The 20,204-nt window shown below is 40.3% G+C and overlaps 1 protein-coding gene across 2 annotated transcripts in view; it reads left to right on the top strand.

Annotated features, from left to right (window-relative positions):
• The first annotated feature begins 4,541 nt into the window (after nt 1-4,541).
• ECHDC1 (ethylmalonyl-CoA decarboxylase 1) overlaps nt 4,542-20,204 on the top strand; it is a 40,188-nt gene continuing 24,525 nt past the window's right edge. The window contains exons 1-4 of one of the 2 annotated variants that reach the window (XM_042828461.1): nt 4,551-4,616; nt 5,079-5,290; nt 13,910-14,131; nt 18,863-19,005. In XM_042828461.1, coding sequence (XP_042684395.1) covers nt 13,912-14,131; nt 18,863-19,005 — 363 coding nt within the window. In that variant the 5' untranslated portion in view covers nt 4,551-4,616; nt 5,079-5,290; nt 13,910-13,911. Of the gene's footprint in view, nt 4,617-5,078; nt 5,291-13,909; nt 14,132-18,862; nt 19,006-20,204 lie in introns of both variants that reach the window. The other variant, XM_042828385.1, reaches the window with a different exon arrangement.

Genomic DNA, 20,204 nt, shown 5'->3' with positions numbered 1-20,204 from the left:
TAAAACAACTCTACTTTTAAAGAGAAGTGCTCTGTAGCTCCTCCTGCTGCTTAACCCTCACTCTTACAATATGCTCTTTACCTACGAATTGTGAACCATAGTAATATTAAAAGCAAAAAGAATGTTGGTCCTGCAAGGTCTCTTCTGGAGTGGGCAGGTTTCAGGTCAGTCCAGAGCCAAGAGCTTGCCTTTGCTCTAGTTTCTATATGAGATAAAGCTATGAGATTTGGCTGCTACATGGATAAAGCTGTTGTCAGAAATGAGATTGTTATTTTTATGTCTCCAGCAAAGTGCCTAAATGTGCTTCATGCAATACCATGGCACTGCTGCAGAAGACTGAAATCTTTAAGCAGTTCACAACACGGTTTCTGATGGATGGACCACCAGCATGGGCATCTAGGCATGAAACTGCCAGCACCTCCTGTGATCTCATGCTGCAGCCAAGATAGCTACTGTAACTGCTCTTTGGGAATCTGTAATGCACCACAAAGAAGGAAAGCATGAGGTCTGGCAGGCAGGATGGACCTGATTCAGCTTCAGAGTTCTTGCATGTCGCTGACATCAAGGGGACTGCTTAGGGTCTTAATTGCCTTGCTGAATCTGAGCCAAAGAGGAAAAAAGTGAGATGGTAAGCCGCAATACTATTCAGACTGAGACATTTGGATCCTTTTTTGATAGGATGATTCTCCCCAACAATTCTGGGTGGTTTAGGGAGCATATATTCTGGCCCAAATTTAGCACACATTTTGGTGCCTGTGTGATATTATTTGTGAGGATCGTGCTATTTATATAGGAAAAGAAAGACACAAGTGAAGTGCCACAGTGGGCTGTTTGTAGGTCAGGGCTACATTTTAATATCTACAGTGTTCCTGCTAAGGTTTTACAACTGCTAGAGACATCTGGACCTAACAGTGGCATATTCTCAGCTACCGCCCCTGTACCTGTGAGTGTTCTTGTGCCAGAATACTTATTCTTAATCTCTTTAAAAGAAAGAACAATATGTTCTGCAAGTTATAAAATGTTTTTATTAGTAGATAAACATTAGACAAGTAAAAGATAACTATTCCAATATTAATGTTGAAATATTTCTTTTTTTTTTTTTGCTCTCACCGGTTAGTCAGAATCCATCAAGAATTGCTGCATTTGCCCTAATTAATGGCCCATTTTCAGAGAGGCTTTTAATTAACAGCTGACATTTAAGCAGCATTACAATATGCTGTGCAATTATCACCTGGCCTACTTCTGTGTGATTCAAATGCTCTTGCAGAAAAAGGTACAATGCCTGTTTTAATGAAATTTCATAGAACACCCTGGTGAGAGACAACTGAGAAAAAGAGGAAATAGAGTTGCATTGTCAGAGGGGCTTAGGTTGGCCTTTCCCAATACAATTTACCTGGTCCAACTGGACTGGTTGCCCCTCAGAGATGCTCACACATCTCCCAGCTTGGCCCCAGAGCACATATTTCTAATCTACTCCAACTCCTCAAATACTCTGTGTCATGTCCACCACAGAGTAAAGCAACACAACTGAGCCCATTTTATAGCCTGGTACTGCTAAGGCAGGACAGAGTTCTGCCTGGAATATCCTCTGTCTTTGTTCCACTTGTTGGCTTTCCTGAGGCTTGCTTTCCAGCAACCCAGTCTGGTTCAATTCATTAGCCATGGGAACAAAACAAAAACTAGAGAAGTTTACTGCTTGTGGGTGAGCTCAGCTTGCTGTGCAGCCACCCTCACTCCAAGGAAGGAGAAAGAATCATGGAACCACCATGCACTGCTATGCAGGGAAAAGGTACTCATTTAAGCTGTACTGTAAGTTGAGCTATGTTGTGAAATAAGATTCCTGCTTGTGCAGGAAGGTAGGACATACATGAGCGTATTTTTGTATTGTATACACTTTGTGCCAGAACACAAATGTCCAATCAAATGATGGGGCTGGTAGCAGGGAAAGGTGTGACCAGGTGGCAAAAGCCTTCTGGCCCTATGGCAGCAGCCATACCAAGCCCACTCCTGCAGCACTGAGCTGTAATCAGAGGACTCTGAGGAGCAATCACTTGCTTCATCCTGCCTCTTTAAACTGCTCTATATTGCATGCAAGAACTTAAAGGAGGCGTTAAGGTTTAAATACATCAATATTTGCTGGGTCACCAAGAGACTGAGCAAACACTGAGCTGTGGCCATGCTGAACCTCTCCCCTACTCTCTGGCCTGATGAATATTTAATTATGCTGCAGCAAGACAAATAGCTTTTGCACGGATGCTTGACTAACCCAGAGTACATTGTGGCCCAGTGATCAGAGAAATGAGTTTGTCTTCCTGGGTAGAAGAGGGCCTTTGACACAGAATCAACACATAGTGGGATCATAGGGAGTTACCCAAGGAAGAGTTGATCCCTTTGTATACATGTTCAGTGGCAGCAAGTTAGTTGGGAAACAATCCCAGCCGTGAGTGTTCATGGCTTTGGTTCATGGCAGGGACAGGCTGACACACAAGTGACTGATAAGGTTACAGTCCTGAGGTATGCACAGTGACTGTGCTGTCCCCAACCAGCCCTGATCCAACGAAATCAGACCAAATTTAACTTGGCATGCAGAGCTGCATTTAGAAAGCTATGACAGCTCAGGGGTATTTCAGAGATCTGCGGTGGGGACAGGAGAGACAGCTGGGGTGGCAGTCCTGTTAGCCAGCCTGATATAAACTCCCCCTGTGAACTGAGGCTGTCAGGCACCAATGGGATTTGGGAGCCTCCAGGGTTGGGCAGCTGATCAGCAAGGAGAAACAGAGTATCATGATCTCAGATTTAGAAATTCAAATTTGAGAAATCTTTGCAAAATACAATGCAGGTACCCAAGCTATTTTTATGGATCTACTCTTTGAAGTGTGTGGCCTTTTATTCTTCCAAACAAAGTTGATGATGTTTTCATCCCGAACATTACAGTCAAGGGACTATTTAAGAATTGACCATGAGGTCATGTGTTGGTTAGTATCTAATAATTCCTGAGATGTCATTGGTTTGTTCAATGACTCTGAAAGGAGCTTGTAAAAATAGTTCCATGGAGCTGTGCATATATTGGAATTCGATATTTCAGTCTGACAACCTTGAACCTAAGAGCGAGGCTTTGTTCTCTTAGCCAGTACACAGCCATCAGCTATAATGGAGTCGAGTCGGGGTCAGTGATGGGAAACAAGAACATGCTCAATAATTCAGGAGATGACCTGACTTTCCTATGGTTTAGCAATACAAGGAGAAAGTGTCTCCAAAATTAATGGGATTTTTGAGTAAGAATGAGAAACTGTTTGCAGGATTGTTTGTGTTTCTTTCCTCTCTCTCTCTCTCTCTCTTTTTTTTTTTTTTTTTTTTTTTTTGGTTTGTTTGTTTGTTTGTTTTTGTTTTATTGCACAACAAAGCATGCAGGAACAAGTCCTGCTGGTGGAATTTTCAACATGTAAGGGATCAAAGAGAATCTTATTAGTCTGTGTTTCTACAGTCTTCATTCCACAGTAGTAATATATCCTTTTCCAATCACGACAATATACAAGAATGAGACAAACAACGAAAATTAAGGTCAGGCTTGCGCTCCTTTCTTCAAGCACTGCTAGGTGGCAATATGTTCCCTAGAAAACCACCAGCTTCCTTACAGGCACTGCTCTGCCGTCCTCAGGACAGCCTGAGCACTGCTTCATCCAAGGGGAGAAGGCTTTGGAGGATGGCATGCTGAGGGCTGCTTCCTTCCCACGGTCTAATTTGGGACTGAGGATTATCAGAAAGAAATGCAGTACCAAATCCTGCTGGAAAAGTCTCCACGAATAGGAGAGGAAAAAATCTTTACACTGAACGAAGGAACAAATTGCGTGAGGCATTATTTGTGTACTGGGAATGCTGTAACAAGGAAATGAATCCCCCTGTTCTATGAAGATATTGCCACTTAGGACTGGAGGATTTCATATCCCTACAGGATTCTCTTAACAATGGAAAATTAAAAGTATCTATCTGTTCAGAGTGCAAAGATTTTGCTTCTTCTGAATGTATGACTAACTGAAGTACTTTGCATGTTTAATCATAATATTTAATCAACTAGACCAACTACAGGACATTTGTATTGACAGCTCGGTTGATAAACAGCTTTAATAAATGTGGAGAAGCACTTCCAAGGATATTTTTTTCATCCATGCTACAAACAAGTGAGTCATCTCACACACGTATATTAACAATAAAGGCCGGCTGGCATCTGCATATCGCTTTATATGCACCAGATCTGCGCTGGAACCCCCATTTATGTTCCTGGGTTTGCTTCCCCCAGGAGGGGAGCTCAAGGCTCTTCTCTCGTTACAGCGCGGCGGGAGCTCCGTGGGCTAACTCCTCCGAGCCGGGGCCGTCCTTCAGCGGTGTCACCCAGAGACTGGCACACAACCTGCCCTGCCCAGTGCCCGTCCACCGCCATCACCTCCCGCAGGGGGCTGCCCCGATATCCGCCGCAGCCCTGCAGCCCCCGGTTGTGCGTTGCGGGCTCTTAGGGCGCGGCGCCGGTTCCCGGTGGGGCCGCATTCACCGCAGCACCGCCCGCCAGTCCGGCAGAGCGAAGGGAGCGGTGGTGCCGTGCTGTGCCGTGCCGCTGGCAGGTCAGTGCCCGCCTCTTCTCGGGCAGCCCGAGTTGTGGGGCGAGCAGGTGCTCCGCGGGGTGCCGGGCTCGGGGCCGCTACTGGGGCCGGCTGTGCGGGAGGAGCAGCTCCCAGCCGAGACGCAGCCGGGCGGCGGGCCGGGCGGAAGGAGCCTGGGTGCGCTCCTCATTAGTGGGCCGGTCCGCACGGCAGGCGGCATCTGCGTGATCTGTTTTGGTCAGGGCTGGGTTCCCGCCGCTTGCTCAGCTTCACTGGAGATCTCTAGTGTTATTCTGCAAAGAGCTGCTTCCCCTCCGGCTCTGCTCGGCCCGGAACTGGGGTGCAGGGCTTCTTGCCCTCCCTTTGCTGTTGGTTTTGTAGAAGAAAAACGCATCTGCACCAAAAATGCTTGCTTTGATCAGCTGAAGTGCTGCAGTAGGTTGCAGCTGGAATTAATTCACCTTCATGCTTTTTATGGCTTAGGGTTTGGTGACTGAAAACCTGCTAGTGGTAATTTCTATGCCTGTGGAGCACTGCATCTGTTCATCTAGCAATGTCCAAAGCTCACCAGTGGACTTTGAGCTGTGTGTGGACTTGAAACCTGGCTTCTGACAGTGCTACATGGAGTCCTTTGCTAACAGAGGCAAATAGAACATCTTTACATCAAGACTTTAGAAATATAGCATCTGCAGAAGGTGAGGGGTTCTTGCTCTCACTCTCTACTATGAAATTCAGTCCATGTACTTACCCTGTGAACACACTCAAGTGCTATCATGTAGTAGCATGTACTTTATTGAACAGCTTCTTTTACCAGCTGTTTCTTATCCTTGAAGGCCATTATTTTTCACTGAAACTCAGATAAGTGTGATTGGTTTATTAAATCTTAAAAGTAATTGAAATCTCATTAAAAGAGAGCATAATTGCTTAGGAATGGAGAGACAATTCAAGTCTAAACTTTAACCTGCAGAGACCATTAAAAATATAATGCTCAGCAGCAGAAAACAGATAACTTGAAAATCACATAACTTGTCATCCCCAAAATTGAGCTGTTCAGTAACAAGGGAAAAACAAGGGGAAAAAGAGGCGGAAAGAAAAAAAATAATAAGAGATCATGTAAAAGAAAACAGGTGTAAAGGGTAAGCCAGACTAAAACTGAAACCATAGACAAATTGACTTGTGAAGTTAAAAGGCTTTTTTTCAAAATGTATTTTGTGTACATGATTTGAAGCAACTTCAATTAGTTTCACCATCTCACTTGTTCTCTCAGCTTCTGGAAATATAAACTTTTTTTTTTTTGGCTGACATGGGGAAATTGGGAGACCTAAATCCATTGTTCTCTTCTCAGTGGTATTATAATGGCTAAAAAAGCCCATATTTTATAGGCTATTTCTAAACTCCATTCTTATAGGAATTACAAAGCTCTTTAAGGATCTTCACACTGAAGTGAAGGATTTTTGAACCTGCCTTGTCTAGCATGGAGGTACCGAAGACAATATACTAGAAGTCTGAACAGGGTTCAGCAAGTTAAGAGCTAGAAGGCCTTGAGAAGGGTATGAGGCTTAGGTAGCTGCTCTTGGCTTTAGCAGGAGTTCCCACTTTGTCTAGAAATGCCATAATGAGATGCTTCTCACTTAGGGCTGTAGAATATCCCAAGATTTTTTTCTGTTTGTAGGTTACGTTTTGTTGCTAAGTTTTGTGCTGCTGCTCCCATAGCCTGTTCAAGATCTGCTTGCTGCTTTCTTCCAGCAGAATTAAGCCAGTTGAGGAGGTTATTGCCCTCAGCTTGCCTTAGCTGATAGTTAACGGAATGGGAAAAACCTGTCAGGTAAGGTGTTCAAGTAAACTTGACCACACATTGCTGAAGGAAAGAAGCATGGTGTATGTGCAGATGAGGTAGGCAGGGACTCAGTAATCTTCAGGTGAGCGGTTGTGACGACAGTTGGAACAGTGGCCTGTTCAGCCAGTGCTGGGCTGATACATCCCACCTTCACTTCTCTTGCATCTTAAGCCAGGGTTCTCTGACTTCTCTTCACTATCAGGCCCATGCCCTTGTTTGATTTTCATCTATGCTGGCCCTCTTGAATCTTGCAGTTTCTGAATTCCAACACTGGATGTTTCCTCCCCTTTTTTTTTCCCCCTAACACTCACCAGCTACTATCCCTGATTTCAGACGGCTGATGTTTACGATTATCACTCTTTGTACAAGAGAACTACTGTCTTGCTTCGGATATATTTTTCCTTTGCTCTTGCTCTTTTGCCTGCTTTCATGCTGTAGAGACCATCATGCTGGTCCTCAGCATTGGGTCACCACTTGTTTTCATTTGTTAGCTGGTCACTGTGGGGTGCTGGTGAAGCATCCAGCAGTCACACTCACTGCACCCTGGTACGGATGGATACCTTCCACGCTGTCTGGTGACACACGTGCATGTTGAGCCATGAGTCATCTCACAATCATCTTCAGTTTACCTCTTCTATCCCTTTCTCTGTGCCCCTTCTTTACAATTCTGTGCTTGTCACTGAAATTACAGCTGTTGGAGGTCTTTGTCAAGGTCTGTGTTTCTTGAACTGTCAGCTGCCTTTTAAGTGTTTGGCAGTGTCGCATAAGTGTCTTTATAATGCTCTTTTGTTATGATGTTTAAATATTTTCTTTCTCTTTAGATTTCTTTTGTGGATTTTGTACGTTATATCCCTTTCTTTTCTGCTATACTTTATCTTAGGATACCTGTATCCAAGACAAAAAATTCAGCCGATGTCCTTTACAAATGACATGTGGGTCTGTGTCTGCATTTCATACCTGTCATCTCCTGCCCCCATTAATGGGCTTCTTTATTTCTCTGGTCTCACACGGGTACCCGGTAAACTCTGCATGGTGAAAACACATCTCTGCATACTTTCTGTTTTCCTTATTTGTGTCAGTAATTCAGGCATTATTTTTGAGTGTTTAAGAGTTTCCCCTGCTTGCATATTTTAATTTGCCTATTATTTTTGTGTAGCTGCTCTATGATGCATGCAGCTCAAGTTCTTATTTGGGCTCCCAACATCCAGTTCTCTGGATTGTCTTAGTTCACAGGATCGTAGGGGTTGGAAGGGACCTCCAGAAGTCATCTGATCCAATTCTTTTAAAGCAGGTTCCCTACAGCAGGTTACATAGGAAACCATCCAGGTGATTTTGAATATCAGCAAAGAATGACACTTCACAGTCTCTCTGTCACCATCACAGGGGGGACCTGTACCAGTGTTCTGTCACATTCCCAGGAAAGTTATTCCTCATATTCTTCCTGTGTGCCAGTTTGTGCCCATTGCCCCTTGTTCTGTTGCTGGGTACCACCGAAAAGAGCCTGGCCCCATCCACGTGACTCCCACCCTTCAGATATTTACAAGCATTGATACGATTCCCCGTTAGTCTTCTCTCCAGGCTGAACAGTCCCAGGTCTCTCAGCCTCTACTCATAAGTGAAGTGCTCCAGGCCCCTCACCATCTTTGTGGCCTTATGCTGGACTCTCTGATGTTCTCTGTCTTGAACTGGGGAGCCCAGAACTGCACACATTACTCCAGATGTGGCCTCACTAGGGCAGAGTAGAGGGGGAGGATCACCTCCCTCAGCTGTCTGGCCACACTCTTTCTAATGCACTTCAGGAAACCATTGGCTTCATGGCCACAAAGGCACCCTGCTGGTTCATGGCCAACATGTTGTCCACTAGGACACCCATGTCCTTCTCTGCGGAGCTGCTTTCCAGCAGGCCAACCCCTAACCTGTACTGGTGCATGTAGTTATTCTTCCCCAGGTGTAGGACTCTGCACTACCCCTTTGAATCTCATCAGATTTTTTTCCTCCCATCTCTCTAGTCTGTCTAGGTCTCGTTGTATGGCAGCACAGTCTTATGGTGTATCATCTACTCCTTTCAGCTTTGTATCCTTAGCAAAATTGATGAGGGTGCATTCTATCTCTTAATCCAATTCACTGATGAAGTTGTTATGCCCATCTAAGATTTTGCTAGGTATATCCTGTACCTACTGCTCTGGCCAGCCAAATTCATGCTCTCTGGAAATTGCAGCTGGGTGCTGACTGAGGTTGCTATTTGAGGTAGTGTGTTTTTAGAGATTGGAAGAGAATAATGGCATTTTCTAGGACAAAAATACTTGCTTGAGTCTTGAGGTTTATTATTTACTCAGTGAATCTGATCAATTAGGGAGTGTTTATGGTTTACTTATGGTAATATTTTATTTTTTATTAACATCATGAGAGGTGAATTTTAACTAAGCAGTTACAGAGGTTTCCAAAAGGACTCTGAAATATATATATATATATATATATATAAAAATATATATATACACATAATATATTTATATAAAATATACATTTACATATATATATATAAAATAAATACATGCACAAAAAATAGAAAATGCATGTCTGTGTATGTGTGTATTGCTCCTGTACATTGTGTATCATTTCTACAGTGCTGAGTTGTTGACTTTCAGCATATGTTTGTATTAATCCATGATCTTCCAGTCCATGGATAAGTGCATTAAAAATCATTTAAGTGCTATCTGGGATCTAAACTGTTGCATTACGTGACAGATACAACAACTGGTTACTGATGTAGCTGCAGGTTGTGGAACATATAACTCTTGATATCTACCCTGGTGGCTTGTCTGTCCATTGTTACTGTTGATATGTTAAAACTCTAGCAGTTTTTACAAGCAGAAAATTGGCAATTGTCCGTAGTGTACTGTACTGTCAGAAAGTTGATCGTTGTAAAATCATGCATAAGTTGTGCGTGTTGCAGATGTTAATAGATATAGCATGCCTGACTTTCTGAAATTAGACAAAAACTTCATTTCTGTAAATTATCTAAGTAGACAAGTATATTAAACTGAAAACTTCAGTCTAGTAAATATATCTTGTCATGTCCTGTGGCATTGTGCTGGTTAATGCAATTTGCCCTCGCGCTCCTTCATTTGCACTACAAAAAATCCATTTGAGTCACATTTTGGATTGCGAGCATTTCCTACTTGAATGTTGTTTATCAGAGATCAGCAGAAATTCCTTTAGTTTGAGAGCACTGAAGCATAAATATCACGGTTTTCCTGAGTGATCAGCTTTCTCAGACTGAGCAGTTAAAATAATCCTGTATTTATTAGAAAAGTAGTGGGTACTGCCCAGTGCTGTAAAAGATGGATTTAAAAAGAATAATTCAGTGATAATACCTTGCATGAGTCATTAATCATGAGTCATGATCAGCATGCAGTGATGTTTAATTTGTTTTTTAATTCGGCACTTGCTGATGCTCTTTATTACCATAGTGATAATTTTAAAGAGCTGTTAATGCGTATAACCACACAGTTAAAAATGACAGATTTGGTTGTTGGTTTTTTTTTTGTTTGTTTGTTTGGTTTTTTTTTTGTGTGTGTGTGTGGAATAAAATTTCCATATCTTAAGTCTGCTTTGCTTTGTACCTTCTTTGACATGTAAAGTCTAGGTAGTATAAAGGTGATCAAACAATTGTGAATTGCCAGGGACTTAGGTTAAGTAGAGAGACTTTTTTCACCTTGTTAATTTTTTTTTCTATTTTTGTTGTTGTTTTAGGCCAGTCATTGTGGTTTCCCAGATAATTAATTCTAGTCCTTCCTCTTTGGAGGGTTGGGGAAGATTTGTATTCATTAAAATTGGAAACTAATTGCTTTGTGTTGAGTCAAGCATAGTACAAACTAGAGATTGCAGCAGGAGCCTGCGCCCATCCCTGTTTTTAGTGTTTGTTCTCTCTGGCAAAAACTAGTAGCTGGGTGGGAGTTTTATTGTATGAATGCATATGTTGAAAAATGAAGTTTTAGAGAAACACTTCATTTTCAGTGCTTTATGTGGATTGCCATAAATCAAAGCTGAGTAAATTAATGGAGCTTGTCACATTATTCCCTTACGTAGTTGATTTATTTATTTATTTACTGTTCTAGCACCTTGCTAGTTAAAATGAATGAGAACATGGAAGGCTGTTTCTCTCCTGAGAGCCTGAACATAAAAAGAAGAATGTGGCTAAGAAATTGGCTTTGGTAACCTGTTTTCACTTTTAAATAAAAATTATAAAGAAGCGATTTTACAAGCTGTGAAAGTGATGGCTGAGGTGTTGGAGATATTAGAATGTGCGTAGATACAGAACAGGAGGTTGATGTTATTTGTGGAATTATTCATCTTGTATTCAATCAGATTTTAATACATTTTAATTAGCTTTACATACATTTTTATTAGCTTATGCATGAGTATGCAAAAGATGATTATGACAAATTAAAACCTTGAATTTCATAAGGAACTTAGATGGGACTTCAGAATGTCTTATCAGATGTTAAGCAATGATTCCTTTACCAACTCCCATGTATATGATGTTACAATATATGGCTTTGTATAGGTCTTACCAGCATGTTTGTGAGATAGCAATGTGGCAGAACCAGTATGAATCTGTTGGCATAGGTGGCTCTCTTTGAGTTCCCCATATGGCATATGCTGTTTTGCATTCTGTTTGCATTCTGGATGCTGTGCAGACTCCTGCTCTGTTTAAGTGGGGATTGTATTTGCACCAACAGAAGCATTTTCCCACTTTAGTATCCAATGATACAAGCTAGTTGTGCACCTAACTGGATTGTTTACTTCTTTCATTGTAAAATACTAGATTAAATGTGGGTATTTAACATGTATTTTCTCTTACATATATATAATAACGTTCTCAACAATTTTAGTCTATTATTAGCTGTGAGGTGACCTGGACACAGTATAGAATATATTTTTCACCAAATTTCATCTCTATTTTTGCTTTGGTTCACCTTAAAATTCACAGGGGCTACTTGCCAGTTCTGGAAGAATCTTGTTTCTGCCAAATATGACTGTCAGAGGAGGTCTTTTCCCAGTTCTCCAAAAACTGAATGTTCACCATGTTTTGTGCACAGGTTTATGAATTAAAAAGGGACCAGAGATAAAGACAGGGCTAGTCTAGCAATACAGCAAGCCTTTTTATGTGTCCTGTTCTTTTACTTCCCACTCTGAGTGGCTTCTAAGACCACGCTTTCTTTTTCAGACCAACTCTTCAATTTGGAATTTACCCAGCTTTTTTCAAATCGCTTGTAAATCACTTTTTCCATTAGAATGCTTTCCAAGTGAATAAAGTGAAGTCAAACATCAAGAATAGTGCTTTATGACTTCCTTTTTATTTCCTGGTGTACATTTCTAGGAATGGTAGATCCTGTCTGATAGATCTGATTTAATTCTATGTCAAGGTAGATGAAGGTAAGGCTGTCAATGTGGTCTACTTACTGGACTTCAGTAAGGCTTTTGACACTGTCCCCCATAACGTTCTAGTTGAGAAGCTGGCTGCCCATGGTTTGGATGGGTGCACGCTCCTCTGGGTGAAACACTGGCTGGATGGCTGGGCCCAAAGAGTTGTGGTCAGTGGAGCTAAATCCAGTTGACGTCTGGTCACAAGTGGTGTCCCCCAGGGCTCGGTACTGGGACCACTTCTATTTAACATCTTTATTAATGATGTTAATGAGGGGATTGAGTGCACCCTCAGTAAGTTTGTGGATAGTACCGACCTGGGAGGGAGTGTTGGTCTGCCAGAGAACAGAAAGGCACTACAGAGAGACCTGGATAGACTGGATCGATGGGCCAGTGTAAACTGAGTTTCAATAGGGCCAAGTGTTGGGTTCTGCATTTTGGTCACAACAACCCCAGGCTTGGTGAGGAGTGGCTGGAAAGCTGCCTGATGGAAAGGGACCTTGGTGTACTGATGGGCAGTTGGCTGAATATGAGCCAGCAGTGTGCTCAGGTGTCCAAAAAGGCCAATGGCATCCTGGCTTGTATCAGGAATGGTGTGGTGAGCAGGACTAGGGTGGATTGCAGGAAGCAATCCTGCCCTTATACTCAGCATTGGTGAGCCTCACCTTGAGTAGTGTGTTCAGTTTTGAGCATCTCAGTACAGAAAGGACATTGAGGTGCTGGAGCAGGTCCAGAGAAGGGCAACAAGTCTTGTGAAGGGCTTGGCGAATGTGCCTTGTGAGGAGCGACTGAAGGAACTGGGGCTGTTTAGTCTGGGGAAAAGGACTCTGAGGGAGACCTTACTGCTCTCTTCCAGTACCTGAAAGGTGCTTACAATGAGAGCAGAGTTGGTCTCTTCTCACTGGTGACAGGACAAGGGGACCAGGGGTGGTTTAGGTTGGATATCAGGAATAACTTTACAGAAAGGGTTGTTAAGCACTGGAATAGGCTTCCTAGGGAGGTGGTTGAGTCACCATGCCTGAGTGTGTTTAAAAACCATTTGGATGTGGTGCAGGGACATGATTTTAGGCTATTAGAGTTAAGGTAGTTGCTGGTTAGCTTGCTGTTTGGCTTGATGATCTACAAGGTCTTTTCTAACCCGAGCTATTCTGTGATTCTATGTGGTTTTTTACTAGAGTGGAGATAATGGAGGAATATGCCATGGTACATACAAACAGACTACTAACATTACGTAGCTGTGTAGGAAGCAAGGGCTATGCTCAGTTCATAATGCTTTTGTATAGTTGCTCCTTTGGGGTACTCCTTTGATTCTGGTGCTCAGTGTTGAAATGAGATCAGTTCAAAGAGGAACGAGCTACTGGAACGACTGTGGAAAAACTCAAAGCTACCCAGGGCCTCGGCAGTATCACAAGTTGGTGGAACGTGACAAATGTATTAATGGAATTAGGCTACATGGAACTGAATTCAAGGAAAAGTTTTCAGTTTTTAATTTTTGTGTTCCGCAAGTAATTAACCTGAGAAAATATTGCTGTAATAGTTGCTTGTAGCCAAACTGGAGATGCACCTCCTGAAAACTAGAGGATTTGGTAGGATTTCTCCTCCAATGCAGATGTGTTTCTTTCATTTTGTTTTAGTTAGGTGGTTTGCTTTGTCAAGGGAAGGAGCTGAAACATTGCTGTAGAGTAAGCTGGTCTAATGGAATAATACACAAGTATTTTACTACATTTCTTGAGCCTCTTCCATGTTCTGCGTTGAAACATATTTTGGATAATTCTTACAAGAAAAGATTTTAAAAGATGCTGCTTTCTGTCTTAACTGCTGAAATCACTGCATAACATTCAACTGTTAACTTTGTGGGAGAAGATTCCAGATAAGAATTTTGTGAGTACTGTCTTTCAATAAATTTTTGTAGACCTCTGTGATGGGATCACTTTGATACTAGGTTTTGCTGTGCTTCTTCTCCTTCTGTAGAGGACTGAATTAGATCTCAAAGGAAGATTATTATTATTATTATTATTATTATTATTATTATTTTACTGTTTCTTTCCAGAAATGGCAGTTTTCCTATGGAAAAACATATTTCATACTACAAAGGGGAGGATGCTACAGCAGAGAAGGGCATCTCTGTATAATGGTGCTCATGGCTATGACGAAGAATTGATGAAGAAGAAACTTCAGCAGTTTGCTGGTGGATCTGTCAACCTTTCCAAAGAGCACAGTGGCATTGGAATACTTACCTTGAACAACTCCCGGCTAATGAATGCCTTCACAGGTATTAATCAGTTGATGAGGATGCTGGTGGTTGCTTTCTTTTCCCCTTCCCTTTGCATAAACAAGGTAAAAAGCTGTATCTTATCATTTCTTAGGTAAAAGAAGAAATGTTTGATTTTTTTTTTTTTTTTTTTTTTAACCAGAGGTATAGTAAATATCCATGGTTCTGTGTGGTAGCTTTGCCCTGCACATCATAAATATAAGAAGTTCTCAATGACACAAGAAATATCTGATAGAACCTTTTTTTCAATGGAGGTGATTCTGCTGCTGTGCTCTCTCTTATTTCTCATTTCATTTTGCCTCTACTGCTTTAGAAACATAAGGTATTTTTACAGAGAAGAGAAGATATGATGTAGATGTATTTGTAGATGATGTAGAAAAGACAAGATTGTATTATTGTTTTTTACCTAAAATTTTATCTTTCACTTAGGCTTCTGCAGTCTGTGGTAATTCTCCTAGATATCTCTGCAGTTACTCTTTTGTTTCTTCTTAAAAGCTCTTCTATAAAATCATTGTCTAACTTGAGAAAATGCAGCTAAAAGAACTAGCATGGAGATTGTCCCTCTGAATAACTCCCTGTCAGCATGCGTGTTATTATGCTATCACAATTACGCTCTTTTTCTACAGGTTTTTTTTTCTTACTTTTGACTTAAAATAGATCTGTGCAAAGTACAGCTGTGGGCTGTGTGTTCATAGCTTACTTGTTGTGGTAGTTGAAAGGGGAATGAGAAATAAGCGGCAATAGAAAAAGACAGAGAAATCGCAGTCTGCTGTGGAGATCAGGTGTGATATAAGCCATGTTGCTTAGACTAAACTTAACTTAAAACTGTGTTCTTTGTTTTCTGCTTGCTTGGCATGAGAGTCTCAGAAGTGATATGTAGAAGTGTTAAGCAGTCACAATTGCTATTTAGGCCACTGGTAGCTATGTTTTGACTATACTGAGTGCTATATAATGTTAATGTTCTGAAATCACATCACATACCTCAAATCACAGTCAAAATTAGCTCATATTTTGTGTCTCAGTTAGTGTTCTGTAGTGTAATCTCTCTTCATGTGATTGCTATGGAAATAAATTATTAGTATACACCAGTAGCTTATGTTCTAGTGGCTAACAAGAAGCTATAAAAACCAAGGAGGAAATAAATAGCTGTGTTTTTGTAGTGAACCCAGATTAGAAAATGAGTCTGGGACCAGGCAGTACTGTTTTTATCATAGGATGTAGAACCTTATAGAGAGCAGTATTTCATCTTGCTACGTGATAGCAACAGAAATTTGCTCTGGGAGATGTTACTCTGTCAGTTTAGGAGATTACTGCTTCTTTCGACTGTGCATCTTTGCCAGAGATTTTTGCTGTGACAGCTGAGAGTGCAGAAGCAAAGTCATGCTGGCCCCTTGGACACTGCAAATGGTGATATGGCCTACTAATGTACACTGCTCTTCATTTCATTTTAAAATTATTGTCTGTAAGCTGTAGATAATGAGGAACTAGTAAGCAACTTATCATTTTCAGTTTGCTGTATATTGAGTAATACCCTTCAGGAGAAGTATGAAAAGGAATAGGATGAGCAAACCTTAAATTGCTACAAGACCTAGCTGTCTTCATTTGCCAGAGCCTGTAAAATGCAGTGCCTAAATGAAATACTGTTGATGCTGTATCTCAGAGCTTCTTGAAAATGGCAGATGTGAATTCGCGATACATGTATGCTTCCTTTAGAAAGATGCAAAACATAATTAAACTGTTGAGAGAAATCCTGTTTGCCCAGGCATTTATTTTACACAGCAGCTTTTTATCTCAAAGGAGAACTGTGTTTATTCTAAGCTCAAGCAACACATTGAACTGAAAATAGAACAAAATTATTGGCAAATTGCTAATGGGCAGTGTGGAGGTTGTTATGCATTTTTTGTCTTCTTAATTGGAATCTGATAGCTACCTGTTTGAAATGGTTTCTTTGGAAACAAGTGTTAATAATGTCAAGCCTAGTGGAACCAATTTCAGCAGCCCAACTTCTTTCTGAACGGAAGTTGAACTTCATTTAAGATAGAAAGAAGGTAGTCTGCGTGAACTAGATAATAATGGTGATGAAGTCAATTATAGAAAATAAATTCAAAGTATTTATTGTTGGATTATAATTAAAATGCAAACAAGTGATTTATTCCAAGTAGATTTAGTGCCGTGTGGAGAATGAACTTACTGGTATCACATAATGAAGGACTAAGACTGGCAGGATGAGTATTTTCTTTGGTATTGTATTCTCATGCATTGAATCAAATAAACTTGGTAGTGTCTGTTGGTGAAGTAATAGAATTAATGGTAGTTGTCAGTGTACACAGCAATGGAAGAGGTGATCTCCCTGGAAGGGAAGCAGTTGCTGACCTTCTCTAGTCTCCCCTGCTATTGCACGCAACAGCCTGATACAGCTCTTTTTTGTATATTCAGTTTTTCAGTGTTAACTGATTAAAAACTAGATGTTTAACTCACAATACTCTGTGGAAAGACTCAGTAGCTTGCTGCTCTGATTATTTAGAGCACCACAAATGATTGTGCTGTATCTTGACTTTGGCAAAGATTTGATGTCAGTCAAAATAACTTTATTATAAGAAAGGTTGAGTTACATGCAAAAAAATAAATCCAGGGGAATGATACACATTTATTTAAAGAATATTTAATGTCCACTTAATTCTTGACTTCCTTAGGAACGTTTTCAAAAAGTAGGAAGAGTAAGGTGGATGTCCCTTAAAGGGTATTCTTGACCTGGTGCTAGCATGCTTCCTTTATAAGGAGTTGTAAGGAAAACAAGCAGGAAGAAAGAATCTTCCACATCAGGATGGATGCTATCAGACCATTTTAAGACAAGAAAAGATCAGTACGTGCAGACATTGGGTCAAAAAACCCAAGAGTAGTAGAAGAAAGATTACTTGAGCTATTAATCTTAGGCATGCTTATATCTGAAAAAAATAGTCCTGTCCACTTACATCTTTGTCTAAGAAGAGTGGTGCTCAGAGTATCATCAGCCTGTATGTATGTAGTCTGTTTTTTGAAAGTAATTTCTGTAAATATTTTTGCCTTAAGAGTGCATGAGAGTCATACGCATTCAAAGAGAAAGATCTTGTAGCTAACATTCTGTAAATTCCATTGCTGCGGAGGATAGGAAATGAGGTTATGGTTTTAAAGTAAAAAAGGGTGACTTAGATTTAAGATTAGGAAGAAGTTCTCTAATATTAGAGTGGTGAGGCTCTGGAACAGGTTGCCCAGAGAAGCTGTAGTGACCCATCCTTGGAGGTGCTCAAGGCCAGGCTGGATGAGGTCCTGGGCAGCTTGGTCTGATGGGTGGCAGCCCTGCTTTAGCAAGCTTTGGAAGGGGCTTTAAGGTCCCTTCCAACCTGAATGATTCTATGCTTCTGTGATTCTAAGATGCTGCTGTCTGGGACTAGCTCTACAAAAGTGAGTATAGAAATCTGTGTCAGGAAGATTGGGGAAGTTGTCCTCACTAGTTGGTCAGTCAGCAACAATTGAACAGGTTTTAATCATATGTTTATGTGAAGTAGATTAAAAACAGAGATCCGTAACTGTAAGGGAAAGCTTTTCTTGCTGAAGAATGAATTATTTTGGATGTCAAATATTAATTCACACTTCAGTGTTATGTGGAAGAAGGTGAAAAGAATCACAGGCATGGAATGTTGCAGTAATTGATCAGATTATGTATACAGTTGATGAAGACTATATGTGTGGTCGAAAGTCTTTGGAAGTAGAGCCTGCCAATGCAAGTTCAGGGGATTGCTGTGGATAGTGCATAAAAACTAAGTGCTTTCACTGAACAAACTATACTCTAACCTCAGCAGCTTGTGATGACACCTCTGAATTGTTCTTCAAGCTTCTCAATTCTACACTTTAAATGTGATCTTTAACAAGCTGTCTCATAGCACTGATAATCTTCCACCTTTCAGCCTTTTTCTCAGTTTATTTAGAGTAGAAATTAATTAATCCAAAGAAATCTGTTTCATAACACAGGAGATTAGCATAGTTACAACAGTCCGTAGTATGAGAAAGTTCCCAAGCTAACGAATGAGAGTATTATGCTTAACCTAGAAGTAAAGAGCTGGTGTTATTCAATCCCTACATTTGAAGCTTAGGGTGTAATTTCCAAAGAGCTTTTCTAGGCAGTTACCATAGAAGGAACAAAAGAAGTTTCAGAAATATCTTTTAAAACTATTCTTTTAAAAGACAAATGTAATTTGCTTCTAGTTTCAAATCTTATTTTTATTATTTTTTGAATGGATGCTTGTCATTGACCTTCAACATATTTTGCTCTTGAGCCTTTTTTTTAAATATGTTTTTTAAAATCTTTTCAGCTGAATATGTAGAGTGAAATATGCAGTGGTGCTAAAATGAAGAGCTGATCCGAATAGACACAAATAAGTTCAGATGTCCTGAATTCATGCAATTACAAACAAAAATAAATCGAGTACAATTTGTGTTTACTTCTTTGCACTTCTTTGTTTAGCTTTAAGTGTAATGCAAATTGCAGAATACTCTTTAGAATTCCAACTGCATCGCTGAGTAAAAATAGTCAGTGTTTGCATGAGGGGAGACAGGAATTTAAGATGATGCTTTCCTTTGTGTTTTTAAGCCTTTCTTGTATTAACTTGATGTAGATATTGAAAAATGTAATGTGAAACGTGCTGGTCATAATTATTTTGTTTTAAAAGTGTTGCTTTTCCCCTCTTGCAACAGGCACTATGATGCTGGAACTTCAGGAGAGAGTAACTGAACTGGAAAACTGGAAGGATGGCAAAGGCCTTATCATCTGTGGTGCAGGGAACACTTTTTGTTCAGGATCTGATTTGAATGCTGTCAAAGCAATATCCAATTCCCAGGCAAGTAGTGGTAGAAAGACTTTGGAGAAAAATGAGCTTTCTAGTTTTCTGAGGTCTCTTTCAAACGGAGGTGTTACACTGTGGTTATGCTGCGATTGTACATGCAAGTCACAGGATGGAGCTTTTCATGGTTGAAAAAATGCTGGCAGCCCTTTTAATCCACAATTTAAGTATTATGGTAATAGATTCATAGGCCTGAATTTCTGTATTAACATCTTTTTAGCCTTTTCTTTTTTTTAAAAAAAAAAAAAAAAAAAGTCTTTTCAGTTTCTCAGAACATTAGATGGATTAGATTGTAAACTGACTCATAAAAAAGTGTCCTTCAGTAACTTCATCTTTGAAAGCAAGGAGAAGTAATCATTTCTCATATATTCTCAGGCCAAAAATAAATTTGAGTAGCATGGCTGCTATTGCAAGAACATTTCAATTTTGTCAGCAGAGTATCTGGACCTGGATAAAAGGAGAGATGCAGTTCTTGTCCAGTTGAGCAATAGCGTTGATTGTGACCAGTTAGAGCAGTTGTGAGTAAGTTGGGCGTTGAAAAGGTAAGGGTTGGATGGCGGGTTTTCACTTATGCCTCCTTATGTTGACAACTTTCACATGTGCTGTTGTGTTTGTTTTTTTTTTATGGGTTAATATATGGCTGTTGGCAAGGCTTGACTTCACTGGCAGCAAGGGAAGTGGGCCTTTCTGTAATACTCTCACATCCTGATTTGAAATTGTGGTAACGGATAGGCTGGTGCTTTTCTATGCCCAGTTACAGGATTTGACCACACAAATTAGTCGTTATTGAATGGTTTAGTAAAAAAAATAAAAAATAAAAAATAAAAATAGTTTACCTAGTATTTTTCTTTAGTAAATGCTTCTGTTGATGAAATGAGGCATCTTAAAAAAACCCTGTCTGAAGTATTTCTGGCCTGGTAACACAAATAGGATGGTCCAGCTTTAAAAAGGTACAGTAGGCTTTGTTTCATCTGTGGAATACCCTGAGAGGTGTACTTTTCCTGATATGGGGGGCACTCTACCTTATAAATACATTTTTTGAGGAATTTTCATTTTCTGTGTTTATTAGCACTGCTCATTTTTAAAATAGAAATGTATAGGTGATTTTTTTATTATTATTATTGATCTTTTTTTAGTCTGAGTTTTTCATTTTTTTATAGCATTGTAGCAACAGAAAGGGAGTGAAAACCAAGCAT

Source organism: Centrocercus urophasianus, unplaced genomic scaffold (assembly GCF_019232065.1).
Source record: "Centrocercus urophasianus isolate 14NV4802_14NV808 unplaced genomic scaffold, USGS_Curo_1.0 seq_10, whole genome shotgun sequence".
NCBI classification, from domain to species: domain Eukaryota; kingdom Metazoa; phylum Chordata; class Aves; order Galliformes; family Phasianidae; genus Centrocercus; species Centrocercus urophasianus.
This window is presented reverse-complemented; position numbering and strand designations above follow the sequence as displayed.